This window comes from Zophobas morio, unplaced genomic scaffold, assembly GCF_036711695.1.
Source record: "Zophobas morio isolate AGI-343-1 ecotype UQ-CSIRO unplaced genomic scaffold, CSIRO_AGI_Zmor_V1 ptg000016l, whole genome shotgun sequence".
In the NCBI taxonomy this organism is placed as follows: Eukaryota; Metazoa; Arthropoda; class Insecta; order Coleoptera; family Tenebrionidae; genus Zophobas; species Zophobas morio.
The window spans coordinates 2,700,817-2,717,033 of record NW_026972121.1 but is presented as its reverse complement, the minus strand read 5'-3'; the positions used below and the strand labels follow the sequence as shown (position 1 = coordinate 2,717,033).

The 16,217-nt window shown below is 34.7% G+C and overlaps 1 protein-coding gene across 1 annotated transcript; it reads left to right on the top strand.

The window, feature by feature from the left end:
• The first annotated feature begins 3,054 nt into the window (after positions 1-3,054).
• On the top strand, positions 3,055-4,296 carry LOC135129758 (lipase 1-like). The gene is made up of 4 exons (XM_064057007.1): positions 3,055-3,141; positions 3,185-3,371; positions 3,416-3,719; positions 3,855-4,296. Exons 1-4 carry the CDS (start codon positions 3,055-3,057, stop codon positions 4,294-4,296), a joined length of 1,020 nt encoding a protein of 339 aa, XP_063913077.1.
• Positions 4,297-16,217: the final 11,921 nt, after the last annotated feature.

Below are 16,217 nucleotides of genomic sequence, written 5' to 3'. Positions count from 1 at the left end.
TATATGCAAATATGCAATTTTTTTATAGCTGTATTCATTTTTAATTAGCATGATTCGTTCACATATTAAATATCAAGACTTATATGCAAAAAACAACGGATATGCAAATTTCATAAAATCCGCTCTCTAGAGATAACAAAAACAACACGACTAACAAAAACATCTCCAAAATTAAGTTCTTTAGTTCGTATTGGTACAAGTTCGACAGGAATGATTTTTGTGGAACGTAAATTAAGCCGAAAGGTTCAAATCTAAGAATGTCTGTAAATTTCAAGATTTTCGTGCGTTTGTCTGTTACGGAAATGCCGCCAATGACAAAATCTGCATGTTTTAGAATCACTTGGTGTACGAGATTATCATAAACATCAGTTGGTGCTTCTATCAGTTGATACGTGAAGTTCAAATGTTGACTAAGAGTTTGAAGTAAGAGGAATTCGGAACCAACTGCTTTGTTGCACAAGGTGATATTGTTTATTTTAGTTTTTTCACTGCAGTACATAAACGGAAGATAATCTTTGTAAACCACTTTAAATAGATGACCACCGAAATTTTTGAAGTTGTTCGAAAATAAAAATTCTAAGTCCAGTGGTTGATGGTACGATGATTTCTGCAACAGTGTTATTTTGCCTTTGGTATCACCACAATAGAAGCAGATGTTATATAGTTCTACATTTTCGGCATAATTAACCACAGCAATTCCTCTAGATCCTCTTAGATTTGATAAGTTAAAAAAAATTGTAGACATCGGGAGAAAAGTAGTTGGGTTTGTGAAAAATACAACAAAATCGGTAGTTTGAATATCCCTATACAGTTTAGCAAATGTCAAGGGGTTGGATAAGACGACCAGATTTAAATATGTGACACCACGCTGTTTTTTCAAAGCAGGTTCAATAGTATCAATGTCATGGTTAATTATTTTTAGTGGAGTCGATATTTTCGTTAAAAATACATTTGCGGCAGCTTTGGTCGTATTGTCAAAGTGCAAAACTAGACGAAATTGTAGATGATTGTGTAAATAATTTGGAAAAAATATATTCACTAGCGGAATTCTCTCTCTAATCAAATTAGCAGCAAATATATTATTAACTAATAACATTAAAATAGCAGCTTGTCGGAACATTGTCGTTTTGACAATGGCTGCTTTATAAGTAATAAAAAGTTATTAAGTGATTAAACAGGTATTTACTCAATTAAGGAAAAACAATTTCATTACATTTTCATCGTTCCATTAACGATCAAGCTTCAATCAAAACATTTTTAACAACATTTAACACAAATATCTCGTTTGCGGTTTGAAGCATTCTATTCCTTAAAGATTTCTAGTACGACCATCAAATTTTTAGACCTGATACCGGAAGCGTTTGGTCTAGAGTGACCAAAATGTGGAAAGGGTCATTTTTGAGATAAAGAACTTTTTTTTTTCAAATTTAAAGAGTCATTACTCCAAAATGAAGCATTCAATTTTCTGGAACATCTTACTTCTTGTGGGCGAATTTTTAGACCGAATACTCTATCGGTGTAATGTGGAGTGACGATTATGTAGAAAAGTGTCATTTTTGAATAAAAAAATAGCTTTTTTTCCAATTCAACGTGATATAACTCTAAAACAGCACAAGGATTTCATTCGTGCTTTAAATCATTCGATTCCTTGAAGATTTCTAGTACCACGACCAAATTTTTAGTACGGATACTGGAACCGTTTGGCCTAGAGTAACTAAAATGTGGGAAGACACATTTTAAAGTTAAAAAATAACCTTGTTTCAGATTTAAAGAGACATAACTCTAAAACGGCAAAAAATGGCATTCTGGTTTGAAGCATTCGATTTCTTGAAGATTTCTGGTACGACGATCAAACTTTTAGACCGGATACTGTAACTATTTGGTCTAGAGTGACCAAAATGTGGAAAGGGTCATTTTTGAGTTAAACAACAATCTTTTTTTCAAATTTGAAGAGTCATAACTCCAAAATGACACAAGAATCGCTATTCCGGTTTGAAGCATTCGATTTTCTGGAGTTCTCTATTTTTGTGGGCGAATTTTTAGACCGAATACTTTATTTGTTCAACCTAGAGTGACGAATATGTAGAAAGGTGCCATTTTGTGAGCTAGAAAATGACATTTTTTCCAATTCAACGTGATATAACTCCAAAACGCCAGAAGTATTTAATTTGCGGATTGGAGCATTCGATTCCCTGAAGGTTCTTAGTACCAGGTAGTAGTTTTTAGGTCGGAGACTGGAGCTCTTTGTTCTGCAGTGACGAAAATGTGGGAAGGTCTCTTCTTTGAGTTACAACAGCCTTTTTTCAAATTTAGAGGGACATAACATCAAAACGGCAAACATCCACATTGTAATTAGAAGCAAAATTATGTCAGTTGTCAATATCCCGTGGTGTTCTATTTTTGAAAGAATTTCAAAGATTCTTGGAATCCCTGTTGCTTTATTTTTGGAAGAATTTGGAAGAATGTTGAAGGCCCTTGGTGTTTTGTTTTTTGGAAAAATTTGAACGAATTGGGACCTGATCTGACCTGACCTGACTTGACCTGACCCTGGTGTTCTCTTCTTGCAAATATTTGAAATAATCTTGAAGGACGCTGTTTTTGATGGAATCTCCAAGAATCTTGAGGGTTTTTGGTATTTTTAATATTAATGTGTACGGTTTATCGATGCCGCTTTTTTTATTTCTTCTCTGTACGGTAATGACACACTTGTTTTGTATCGATGATCTTGATAGTGATGGACTTTGACCTTAGTTGGTTAAGTGGGGAACTTGGTGCTTGTGTCGAGACACATTTAATCACAGAAGGTACTATTAAGGATTGTTACGGGAGTCAGGGTAGTCGAAAATTTTCCTTGTAAAGGTGCGAATTTACCAACTTACGATTACGTCCTAATTTTTATCTTTCTGTTTTAAAACCATCCATTATTAATTAAGTAGTTATTGATATCAGCGTCATGACTAAACCCAGCACGAAGTCGTTAAACTGATCGTAAAGTACAAAGTACTTCCTATTATCAACCGTTTCTTAGCGTTTTAAATAAAATACCAAGTAAAAATGGTATACCAAAAGGTTTTAAACGTTTGCTTTTTCATTCATCTCTTCAGAGTCTTTGCGGACAAAGAAAATGCCCATTTGACAACAGTAAGTTGTGACACGTTTTTCTGACCATAACGCCTTTTTGTAGCCCCAAATTTTGAACAAATATGGATACCCGAATGAAATACACCACGTGACCACCTCTGATGGTTACATTCTAACCCTTCACCGCATCCTGCCTGCTAAAAACACGATCCGTAAACCTGTCCTGGTACTCCATGGACTGTTTGTTAAATCAAGTAGCTTCGTTTCCACTGGGGTGAAAAATGGTCTAGGTAAACCACCCTATTCTTCCAAAACAAACTACATTCTCCCTCAGGTTTTCTACTAGCTGATGAAGGTTACGACGTCTGGCTTGGCAACGTCCGAGGAACCCCGTCCTCGCGCAACCACACCACACTCCACCCAAACCGAGACCCCAAATTCTGGGACTTCAGCTGGCACGAAATGGGCACGATCGATCTTCCAGCAATGGTCGATTACGTTTTGAACGTCACCCATCAAGCTAGCCTCCATTATGTGGGGTACTCCCAAGGTACCACCATCTTTTTCGTCATGATGGCAACCCACCCCACCTATAACGCTAAAATCAAAGTACATATGGCCATGGCACCTGTTGCTTAGTTGGGTCACATGAAAAGCGTTCCAGTTGGTACCAACTGGAACAGTATTTTAAACCTGTGGTTCAAAGTTTTCAAAATTAATGAAGTTCCTCCAAATAATCTGTTTTTTGTGTTAAGAAGAGTATGCTCTTTTAGTTTCAGGTTGTGTAATTTAATTTCTATGGATATTTTTGGCTATAAAACAAATCAAGAGGATTCAAACAGGCTGACTTATTTTTTGACACACTTTGTAGTACCAGTCTCCAGAAAGCAAGGCCATCATTATATGCAAATTATTAAGTCGGGGTACTTTCGGAGGTACGACTTTGGAAGAAGGAAGAATGAGGAAGTGTATGGGTCTTCGACTCCTCCTTCGTACAATTTGTCGCTGGTTAGCACAAAATGTCACTTATTTTATAGTCGGAATGATTTATTAGTGTCTGAAGTGGATGCTGCTAGAGTATGCAAGGAACTAGGTGGTGCTTGTGCTAGCAGCAATTTAGTCAATGGTACTATCAAACACCCGGATTGGTTGATAGGGAACAGGATTAGGGAGTTGGTTTACTCAAAACTGTTAAACATAATGGCTGATTATTAATGGGGCTTTATACGTTAATTAAAGCATATAATTTGAACCCTTCGTATTCCTTCCCAACCACCACCAGTACAAAACTTCAAACAAAAAACAACAAATAGACACCACGATTAACACCAAGTAAACAAGAAAATGCAAAACGAAAGCTTCAAAATCGATGACATTTTTCTCTTGGTTCACAAGGGTCCTCTCTGGAAAAGTGAAGATATTTTTTTTCAGTAGAACGTTATTTTCCCACATTTTTAACAACGCTCCTAAAAATTAAACAATGTTTTCTGGTCAAGCTGAGTGATCGATTACTGTTTAGATGTTTCTTAAAATAGACGTTAAAATCGTCCACAAATGGAGTCTCAGGTCTAAAAGGCCAAGCGTGAGGGGTCACCGAAACAGCTTTTTTTGTAAATTTTTTAACATCTATGGTTGTCGAGCAAGATTGTCGATTGTGAATGAGATTGATAGTAAATTCAATAGGAACGAGGGCTTTCTTGGTCTGGATATACGGAAGAATTTCACACTTATCCAACAGTAAAGTAGTCGACCTGAAAAACAATCCTAGACGCAAATTTATAACATTTATATTTAACCTGTTAATTAGTCGTTCCTCAGCTTCCAAAAACATCTGCATATACGTAGTATTCTTCCTTAAAACGATATCATATCCCTGATCAACCAAATCTTGCAACGTATCATGTTTCATGGGTTTTTGAACCATCATCGAAACAAGCATTGACCTGTAGGTGACGTTCACAATCAAAGCGAAGATCCACCAAGACACAAAAATTACAAGAGTCGAGTTGGAACCAGTTGTTTTCACGTTCGCACCTTGTTCGTACTTACTTTTCACAAATATCTGAAACAAATCTATCAGTACTGGTTTCACGTTGGAATTCACCCACCAAGAATATGTCTTCGACCGACAATTTACAACCAGCACACCACTTGTTGATAAGAGTTACCAACAAAGATAACAGAAACATCACCACCAAAAAAAACATCTCCAAAATTAAATTTTTCAATTCGTAGTCGAACGACTTCGAGAAGAACGATTTTTGAGAAAGGTACAACAAGCCAAAAGGTTCAAATCTAAGAACATCGGTAAATTTTAAGATTTTCAGGCGTCTGTTTGTTACGGAGACACCACCAATGGCAAAATCCGCGTGTTTTAGAATCACGTGATCTACAAGAATGTCGTAGTGATCACTTAGTGCCTCTATCAATTGATAAGTGAAATTCAAATGTTGACTTAGGGTGTGGAGCAAGAGAAATTCTGAACCAAGTGCCTTTTCGCACAACGTGATATTATTTACTACAATTTTTCGAGTACAGGACATGTAGGGAAGATAATCCTTGTAAGCTACTTTAAATAGGTAACCACCGAAATTTTTGAAGTTGTTCGAAAAGAGAAATTCTATGTCTACTGGTTGGTCGTACGACGACTTCTGGACCAGCGTCATTTTAACTTTGATATCACCACAATAGAAACAGATGTTATATAGTTCTACATCTTCGGCGTAATTCACCACAGCAACTCCTCTAGATCCTCTTAGATTTGATAATTTGGAAACATTTTCAGACACCGAGAGAAAATTAGTCGGGTTTGTAAAAAATACAATAAGGTCGGTTGTTTGAATGTTCCTACATAGTGCACAGAATCTCAAAGGGTTGGATAAGAAGACCAGATTTAAGTATCTGACACCACGCTTTTTTAAACTGGGTTGTATTGTGGCAGTGTCGTGGTTAATTATTTTCAGTGAAGTCGATATTTTTGTTAAGAAGAAATTTGCGGCATCTTTAGCGTGTTGTCAAAATGCAAAACTAGACGAGTTTGTGGGTCATTATGCAAATAATTTGGGGAAAATTGATCAAGTGGCGCAATATTTTCTCTAATTAAATTGATAGCAAAGTGTTGTTGTATGACAATTAAAAACGCTACAATAGCAACTACCTGGAACATTGTTGTTTTGAGAGTGGGTCGTTGAATATAAACTTGGTAATTCACTAAGTGATTAAAGAGGCATTTAATGAATTAATAGAAAGCAATTTCATTACATTTTTATCGTTTTGTTAACGATCAAGTTTCAAGTAAAAAATTTTTAACAACACGTCAGCAGATTCTTGGAGGGGATGAGCAAACAAATTTTTTCGGAATTCGGGATGTTCTTCTGTACCACGAATACAAAAGTTCAAATAAGAAGCAAACAATAGAGACCATTATTAGCGCCAAGTAAACCAGAAAATGGAAAATAAAAGATTCAAAATCAATGACATTTTTATCCTGTTTCGGACGACTTTGTTCTCTAAAAATGTAAACATTATTTTGTAGTAACACCATATTTTTCCACATTTTTAATACTGCTCCTAAAAAATCAAAACAGGTTTTTTGTTATCAATTGTTTGTAAATAGTGATTACCATTTCGAAGTTTATTAATATATCGGTTAAATTCATCGACAAATGGAGCTTCAGGTCCAAACCCCCAAGCGTGCGGGGTCACCGAAAGCGGTTTCATTGTAAACTTTTCAACATCAATAAACACATGACGTACGCTAGAACAATACTTCACGTTGTTATAGAGATTCCTACCAATTTCGGCAGGAACGAGGGCTTTCTTGTTCTGAATATAAGAGAAAATTTCACACTTATCCAACACTAGCGTGGTTGATCTGAAACAATCTTAGTGACACATTCAGCAAAAAATAAAACCTAACCTGTTGATTAATTTTTCCTCAGTTTTTAAAAACAACTCAATATAAGTAGTATTCTCCTTCAAAACGATCTCATACCCATGATCAACCAAATCTTGCAACGATTCATGTTCCAGTGGCTTTTGCACCATCAGCGAAACCAACATAGATCGATAGATAACATTCACAATCAAAGCAAAAATCCACCAAGATGCAAAAATCACGACAGTCGAATTGGAATCACCAGTTTTGACATTCGCACCTTGTTCGTACTTACTTTTCAAAAATATCATAAATATATCCACTAGTGATAATTTCAACTTAGTACACTTTTTGCCAAGAAAGAACACCAACAAAGATAGGAAAAACATCACCACCAACAAAAACAATTCTAGAATTAGATTCTTGAGTTCGTAATCGACCAACTTAGACAGAAACGATTTTTGGGAAATGTAAAGCAAGACGAAGGGTTCGAATCGAAGAACGTCGGAAAATTTCAAGATTTTCATGCGTTTGGTTGTTATGGAAAGGCCGCTGATGGCAAAATCTGCGTGTTTTTGGGCTACTTGGTCTACGAGAACGTCGTAATGGTCATTTTGGGTTTCTATCAATTGATAGGTGAAATTTAAGTGTCGACTTAGAGTGTGTAGCAAGAGGAATTCTGAACCAGTTGGTTTTTGACACAACGTGATGTTGTGGAGTACAGTTTTTTCGGTACAGAACATGTAGGGGAGGTATTGGATATAACCCACTTTGAATAGGTGACCACCGAAATTTTTGAAGTTGTTCGAAAATAGAAATTCTATGTCCAGGGGTTGATGGTACGATGACTTCTGCAAAAGGGTTATTTGGCCTTTTAAATCACCACAATAGTAGCAGATTTGGTATAATTCTACAGTTTCGGCATAATTGACTACGGCAACGCCTCCTGATCTTTTCAAATCCAACAAGCTGGAAAAATTTTCACATATCAGTAGAAAAGTGGTTGGGTTTGTGAAAAACACAACAAAATCGGTAGTTTGAATACTTCTATACAGGTTAGAAGGTGTCAAGGGGTTGGATAAGAAGACCAGATTTAAATATTTGACACTATGTCGTTTTTCTAATAAAGCGAGCTGATTGGTAGCTACGTCGTGGTTAATTATTTTTAGTGAAGTCGATAGTCTTGTCAAAAACAAACTTGCGCCATCTTTAGTCGTGTTGTCAAAATGCAAAACTAGACGAAATTGTAGATGATTAATAAGTAAATTATTTGGAGAAAATGTATACACTGGCAAAATTCTTTCTCTAATAATTGAATTAGCAGCAAATATAACATTCACTAATAACACTAAAATAATAGTTTGTTGGAACATTGTTGGCTGTTTTGTCGGTAAACTAAGTTACTTAAGTGATTAAACATCTGTTAATCACTAATAGGTGAAAAAATTCCATGACATTTTCACCGTTTCATTAATTATTATAAAAAAATGTATAAAATATATTGATATTTTTTTAAAACAGCTTAGGCTTCTTTTTCCAATTGTTGTACAAAATCTCAGCTACAAAACACAAAATACAAACACTGAGGCAAATTAAATAGACCCCAAGGTGCAAAATGAATGCCTCAAAACCAATGAAATTTCCATTTCCGGTGGAGGTTATCCCTCTGGGATACACATGAAAATTTTCCGTCCATAGCGCTTTTCGCTCCCACGCACTTAAAAGTCCACCTGTAACGACAAATCAGAAAAAATAAATCCACGTACAGGGGACTTCACCATTTAGTATGTGTCCAATGTGGACGTTAAATTGATCCACAAAAGGAATATCTTTGTTGAAAGGCCATGCATGGGCATTAATGCCCACAGTCTGGGTTGTCAATTTTCCTAGTTTTTCACCGATTTTGCTGCTGTTTGAACATAGTACCTTGGAGTGGAGCGAAATCCGAGGCAGTTCGCCATAGATCAGAGATTTGTGAGAAGCTGTGTAGTCAATAAAGTCACAAACATTGTTTTGATATGTTGTTGAAAACTTGGACAGGAGTGCTTCCTCGTAGTCATCAAAGAATTTGAAGCTACCTCTAGACAGATCTATGACTTGTTCGTATTGATCGTCCAAGAGCTCTGAAATGGTGATGTGGTGTGTGGGTGTTGAAACCATGTAAGCTAACAATTTTGTTTTGGCGATTGTGTTTATGATAATACACAGAAACCAGTAGGATACTAGAAGAACACGAACGGTTAATTCGGTGTGTTTCAATGTAAATTTTTTTAAATTGAAAGGTTGCTCAAGGCCGCTGCCTAAAAACATCTACGAGTACAACAACAATTATTAATCAGACATAGGTTTTTTCACCTACCAGAAAAATTCTCAAGAATGAAAGGCGTACCCCAGGGTAGAACTTTCGTGCTACTAGAAACACACCAAGTGAGAGAAGTAGCATCGTTGCTGTAATACAAATCTCGAAATCTAGGGTGAACAGTTCATAAGTAAATAATCTCGTAAGAAACGATTTCTGATAGCCAAACATCAAACCCAATTTTTCGTAGGTGAAAATAGAACTAAACTGTGTTTTGTTATAACGGTCATGGGTTATAGTCAGTCCTCCAATACCAAAGTCGAACGTTTTAGAAGCTAATTCTTTTATAACTCCATCATATGACACATGTTGTGCTTGTATTAAATTATAGGTAAAATTTAATTTTTGGCTTAAAGTTTTCAACAAGTCGTTTTCCCACCCGATTGCTTTTTGGCAAACGACTTCTCCATCAATGGTTATTTTGTCACGACAGTAAATGAAAGGAAAGTAATCCAAGTAAATGACTCTCAATTCGTGGCCAAAAAAATTGTCAAAATTGTTTATAATTAAGGGTGTTTTTAAAAGTTTTAGTTGACCACTAAATTTTCCGCAGTAGAAGCAAACCGAATAAATTTTGGTACCGTGCGGATGCTTGGTGACTACAAACACAACTGAGGATTTTCTAAAGTTTGGAATTTTCGAAAACTGTCTGGAAATTTTTTTCAAGGATATACTCGTAGCTTCCATTAAAAATATGATGATGTCGGATGTAGCGATGTAATTTTTGAATTTTAGTAGTTTTGTGTGGGTGAAACTCGCTACATGAAGATGTTTTTCCCGTGAAGTATAATTTAATGCAGCGTTGGGTACGTCGTGGTTGAAAATTATCAAAGGACAGTCAGTGGCAATGTCCTTGACGATATCCTTAGTTGTGTTGTCTATGTGGACGATTAGGCGAAATTCGCTGTATTGTTTTATGATTTGGCTTACGGTATTATCGCTCGATTTTTCATTAGTTGAAATGAATTTGTCCAAATCGGTACTCAGAGTACTCGCTATAATAAAAATGAAAGTGTATAGAGTTATCATCGTGTGTCAATTTTATCGTATGAATGGATAATATGGAACCTTGAGTGTTCGTTTGCGTAATGAATTGGACTCTTGTAACAAAACAACTAAGCAAATATTTGAAGAACGTGTATAACGACACGTCAGCTTTTAGATTCTTTCATATTCTACGTATTTAACTATTTTTTTATGCATTTTTTGGTTATTGGCACTATGCAGATAAATAAGTACCGACCTTTTCTAGTAATGCGGACGGGTTTTTCCAAGACTTCATTTAAGGTCACCACCAATTAACCCTATTACTGGAATTCTTTACCTAACGGCCTCTAAACAAGATGTTCTAAATACAGTTATGCAAATATTTTTAAGTGATCGAAGATATTAATTCAAAATGGAAACTCTAGAAAACCATATTATAATAAACGTAAACAATAATATTTTTCAAGAGAGTAACTAGTTAGTCAATAAAATTGCTAGTTAATAGAGTAATAGCATACACCGACATGGATAGTTTTAATTTGTAAATGTGTAGTGTAAGTCCAAATATGTATTATCTAATTTCTAAGTATTGTAACAAATGATATAATGATAAAATATTAATGGGTAAAAAAAGTTTTCTTGCATATTTTGCATATATTTCTTGCACATTTTAGCAATTTTTTGAATATAATGCCAAATTTCTCTTCATTCCAGTGACTTCTTTTAATCTTGTTCAGTCCTATCTTAGAAAGTTTTAGCCCCGCCCACCCACCCCTTCTTCATTCCAGTGACTACTCTTAATCTTGTTCAGTCATATCTTAGCAAGTTTTAGCCGCGCCCACCCCTTCTTCGTTCCAGTGAGTACTCTTAACCGTGCTCGGTCCCATGTTAGCAAGTTTTAGCCACATCCACCCACCCTTTATTTTCATTCGGACTAGAAAAATGAACGACTGAAAGGAGGCGCAGTGAATTATCTGTTCTTTTGTGAAGTGAGAACATAGGATGTTAAAAAAAAGCGTTAATCTAATTTTGTTGTTATAGTAATTATTTGCTATAAGATTTATTTCTTATTTTTGAAGAAAAAATGAGAAAACGGGTGGGCGGGCGGGACTAAGTTTAATTTTTTCCTACATAACCTTTTATAAGCAAGCAATAGCCCCGCCCACCCACCCCTTCTTCATTCCAGTGACTACTCTTAATCTTGTTCAGTGATATCTTAGCAAGTTCTAGCCCCGCTCACCCCTTCTTCGTTCCAGTGAGTACTCTTAACCTTGCTCAGTCCCATGTTAGCAAGTTTTAGCCCCACCTGCTCACCCTTTATTTTCATTCGGACTAGAGAAAATGAATGACTGAAATGGAGGCGGGGTGAATTATTTGTTCTTTTGTGAAGTGAGAACATAGGATGTTAAAAAAAAGCGTTAATCTAATTTTGTTGTTATAGTAATTATTTGCTATGAGATTTATTTCTTATTTTTGAAGAAAAAATGAGAGAACAGGTAGGTGGGCGGGGCTAAGTTTAATTTTTTCCCACATAATCTTTTATAAGAAAGCAATAGCCCCGCCCACCCGCCCCTTCTTTATTCCAGTTAACTCTTAATCTTGTTCAGTCACATCTTAGCAAGTTTTAGCCCCAACTATTCACCTTTTATTTTCATTCGGACTTGAGAAAATGAATGACCGAAATGAAGGCGGGGTGAATTATCTGTTCTTTTTTGAAATGAGAACATAGGATGTTAAAAGAAAACGTTAATTTAATTGTGTTGTTATAGTAATTATTTGTTATAAGATTTATTTCTTATTTTTGAAGAGAAAATGAGAGAATGGGTGGGTGGGCGGGGCTAAGTTTAATTTTTTCCTACATAATCTTTTATAAGCAAGCAATAGCCCCGCCCACTCACCCCTTCTTCGTTCCAGTGAGTACTCTTAACCTTGCTTAGTCCCATGTTAGCAAGTTTTAGCCCCACCTACTCACCCTTTATTTTCATTCGGATTAGAGAAAATGAATGACCGAAATGGAGGCGGGGTGAATTATCTGTTCTTTTGTGAAGCGAGAACATAGGATGTTAAAAGAAAGCGTTAATCTAATTTTGTTGTTATAGTAATTATTTTCTATAAGATTTATTTCTTACTAGCTGACCCGGTGAACTTCGTTTCACCTACAATTTAATTTTGAATCTGCAAAACCGAATGCTTTGAAAACTTGCAGATGTTTTAAACATATGATAAGCATAATAAATTTTTATTCAAAATATATTTACTTATCCCTTCCAAAAAATTGATGACGTCAGCCCAAAATTTGCCAAATGAATCCTATCTAAAATGTCCAAAATAGGATGAGTCTATACTTGTGATTTATTATTCCATTCATATTTTTTAGATTTGCTTATATAGGGTGACTCAAAAAAATTAATGAATGGATGAATTAATTTTTTTTATTTAATCAGGAACTGCAAAACCGAATGTTCTGAAATCTTGGAGATGCTTTAATGTTATCATAAGCATGGTAATTTTTTGATTAAAATCTATTTGTTCATTCCCCCAAAAAATTGATGACGTCACCTGAAAATTTTGCTGAATAAATCCTATCTGAAATGTGCAAAATATGATGAGTTTTTACTTGCGATTTGTCACTGCATTAATATTTTTTTACTTTTGCTTAAACGGGGTGTCCCAAAACAATTAATCACTGGGTCAATTTATTTTATTGACTGAATCAAGAATTGCAAAACTGAATATTTTGAAATATTGCAGACGTTATGAAGTTACTGTAAGCATGGTAGCTTTTTAATCAAAATATATCTGTTTATCAAGCCCAAAAACTTGATTACGTCATCTCAAAATTTTGCCGAATAAATCCTATCCAAAATGTGCAAAAAATCTTCAGTATATATTCGTAATTTATCATTGCATTCATATTTTTACTTCCCGCGCGTAAGTAAAGGAAGTATTGTAATCGAGTCCGTCGGCCGACTCTCTGCTTTTACCTTTTCTCGATCTTTCATGATCCCTAGAAGACGAACAAATAGGTCTCCCATTTCCGTCTGTCTGTCCGTCTGTCCGTCTGTCTGCCATCCCGGATTTTTATTAGACAGATAATCTCCGAAAGTACTGGACCGATTGTTGTGAAATTTTGTAGTTATATTAGGAATATCATGTAGATGGTAAAACGCTAACCAAAATTTGTCTAATCATCCCCATCACTAATGCGATGACGTCACTTCAAAATTGTACATAGTAAATCGCTTTTAAATTGTATAAAATAACATTGTGTTTTACGACACCGAATTGAGTTTTTACCCGAAATGTCCAGATTTTTGGAAAAAAAAATCAAAAGTATAAAACAACATTTTGAAATTTAGTTTTGAATCTGCTAACCTGAATGTTTTGAAATGTTGCAGATGTTTTAAGGCTATAAAGAGCATCATAAATCTTAAGTCTAAATATATTTGGTTATCCCCTCCAAAAGCTTGATGACGTCAGTTCAAAAGTTTGCCGAATAAATCGTATCTAAAATGTGCAAAATATGATGAGTCTGTACTTGTGATATATCACTCCATTAATATTTTTTGGATTTACATATACAGGGTGACTCAAAAAAATTAATGAATGCGTAAATGTATTTTACTGATTCACTCAGGAATTACAAAACCGAATGATTTGAAATCTTAAAAATGTTTTAAAAATATCATAAGCATGGTAAATTTTTTATCAAAATGTATTTGGTCGTCCCCCCTAAAAAAATTTATGACCTCACCACAAAATTTTGTTGAATAAATTCTACCTAAAATGTACAAAATATGATGAGTTTCTTCTTGTGATTTATCATTCCATTCATATTTTTTGGATTTGCATATACAGGGTGACCCAAAAATAATAATGAATGCGTAAATATATTTTATTGATTTAATCAGGAACTACAGAACCGAATGTTTTGAAATCTTTCAAATGTTTTAAGGTTATAAAGAGCATAATAAATTTTTGGTTAAAATATATGTGGTTATCTTCTCGAAAAAACTGATGACGTCAGCTCAAAAGTTTGCCGTATAAATCCTCTCTAGAATATACAAAATATGATGAGTCTGTACTTGTAATTTATCATTCCATTCACATTTTTTGAATTTGCATATACCGAGTGACTCAAAAAAATAATGAATGCGTAAATTTATTTTATTGATTTACTCAGGAACTACAAAACCGGATGCTTTGAAATCCACTGCGAAAAAAAAAACATAATAGACATGCAGTCGTCACGTTTCCGACAGCGAGGGAAGTACTGTCTAAACTCTTTAGACCATTTTTTTAGATTTACTTTTACAGTGATTTAAAAAAATGTATGGATCAGACAATTTATTTCATTGAATAACTCAAGAGTTGCAGAAATGAATACTTTGAGATCTTGCAGACGTTTTAAAGTTATTGTAAGCATGATAAATTGTTAATCATTAAAAATTGATGGGACGGCTCACTCGATTTTCGCAGATAATTTTGGAGATACAATGCAGTATTAGTTACACTGCACCAATCCAAGGAGACATACGTGTTGACTGTAAATGTTGATTTGGTCATCACAAAATTGTGTGAAGAAAAGACGCAATTCGAAAATGCTGAGTATGTTACATTATACTTTTGGTGCTAAGGAAGTTCTATCGAAAAAACGTTCGATCAGTTGTTTGACAATGGTTGGTATAAATAAAACTGAGTAGATGCTCATACTCGAAATACGAAACATCGAGTCACCAAAATATCAGTTAATATGGGGTAGACACCTTGAGTTGGGAATCTCTATGGTCAGTGTTAGAAAGAACGCACTGCACAATTTATGCATAAATAAAAGCTAATTATCTCACGACTTCAGTTTTAATTTATCGGATTCCGTGATTCCTTCACTCGACAATGTTTAAATTTTGGGAAAATTTTCGAAACGATTGAAGTCGGTTGATCAAAGCTATACATTTGCATCATATAAATTAATAAATTTTAAACATAATTAATATCACTTATAATGTTTAAATATGATAAGCATAAATATATATGATAATTAAACCGAAAATCGTTGTCCTAAAAGCCCGAAATTATTAAAAACAAATCAATTTGTTTAACAATTATTAAATTATCCCCGAAAATGTGCATTTTCCCGACCAAAATATGAAAAATAATTTTTGCAATCTCATCGTGACGTACGATGACGTCACTGTCACCTGAGCTACCTGTCCGAAGGTCACGTTTCGCGGTCCTTTGTGTTCAGTATGAATTTCTGTTCGATGGCGGCAAGATCGTCGCTTCATTTTGGCGTAAAAGTGGAGCGTTTTAACGAATTTCTACTTTATTATTAATAAATATTACTGAAAATATGTTGTGTTAGTGCTGTGAACGCGAACGAAAATGGATATTTTTCCGAAAAGGGCCGAAAACGAGGTAAGTACGACTTCAGTTTTAATTCATCGGATTCCGTGATTCGTTTATTCGACAATGTTTAAGTTTTGGAAAAATTTTCGAAACGATTGAAGTTGATGGGTCAAAGCTATACATTTTCGCGATATAATTAAATAAAATTTAAACATAATTAACATAATTCATAATGTTTAAATATGATAAATATTAATATATGATAATTAAACCGAAAACCATTTTCCTAAGAACACGAGGTTAGCAAAAACAAATTAGTTTGTTTAAATATTGTAAAATTAACCCCGAAAATGTACAATTTCTGATCTAAAATATGAAAAATAATTTTTGCAATCTCATCGTGACGTACGATGACGTCACTGTCACGTGAGCTACCTGATAAAAGGTCACATTTTTCGGTCCTCTGCGTTTACTTTTGATTTTGGTTTGGTGGTAGCAACATCAGAGTCCGTTTTGGCTTAAAAGTAGGGCTCTTTTCACGAGTTTCTAATTTATATATTTAAATAT

Excerpts from the sequence above, each read along its gene's own strand:
- LOC135129758 (XM_064057007.1), top strand. The coding sequence starts at position 3,055 with ATGGTATACCAAAAGGTTTTAAACGTTTGCTTTTTCATTCATCTCTTC. Across the intron at positions 3,372-3,415 it reads TGGGGTGAAAAATGGTCTAG|GTTTTCTACTAGCTGATGAA; the intron begins GTAAACCACCCT and ends ATTCTCCCTCAG. Across the intron at positions 3,720-3,854 it reads GCCATGGCACCTGTTGCTTA|TTTCAGGTTGTGTAATTTAA; the intron begins GTTGGGTCACAT and ends ATGCTCTTTTAG.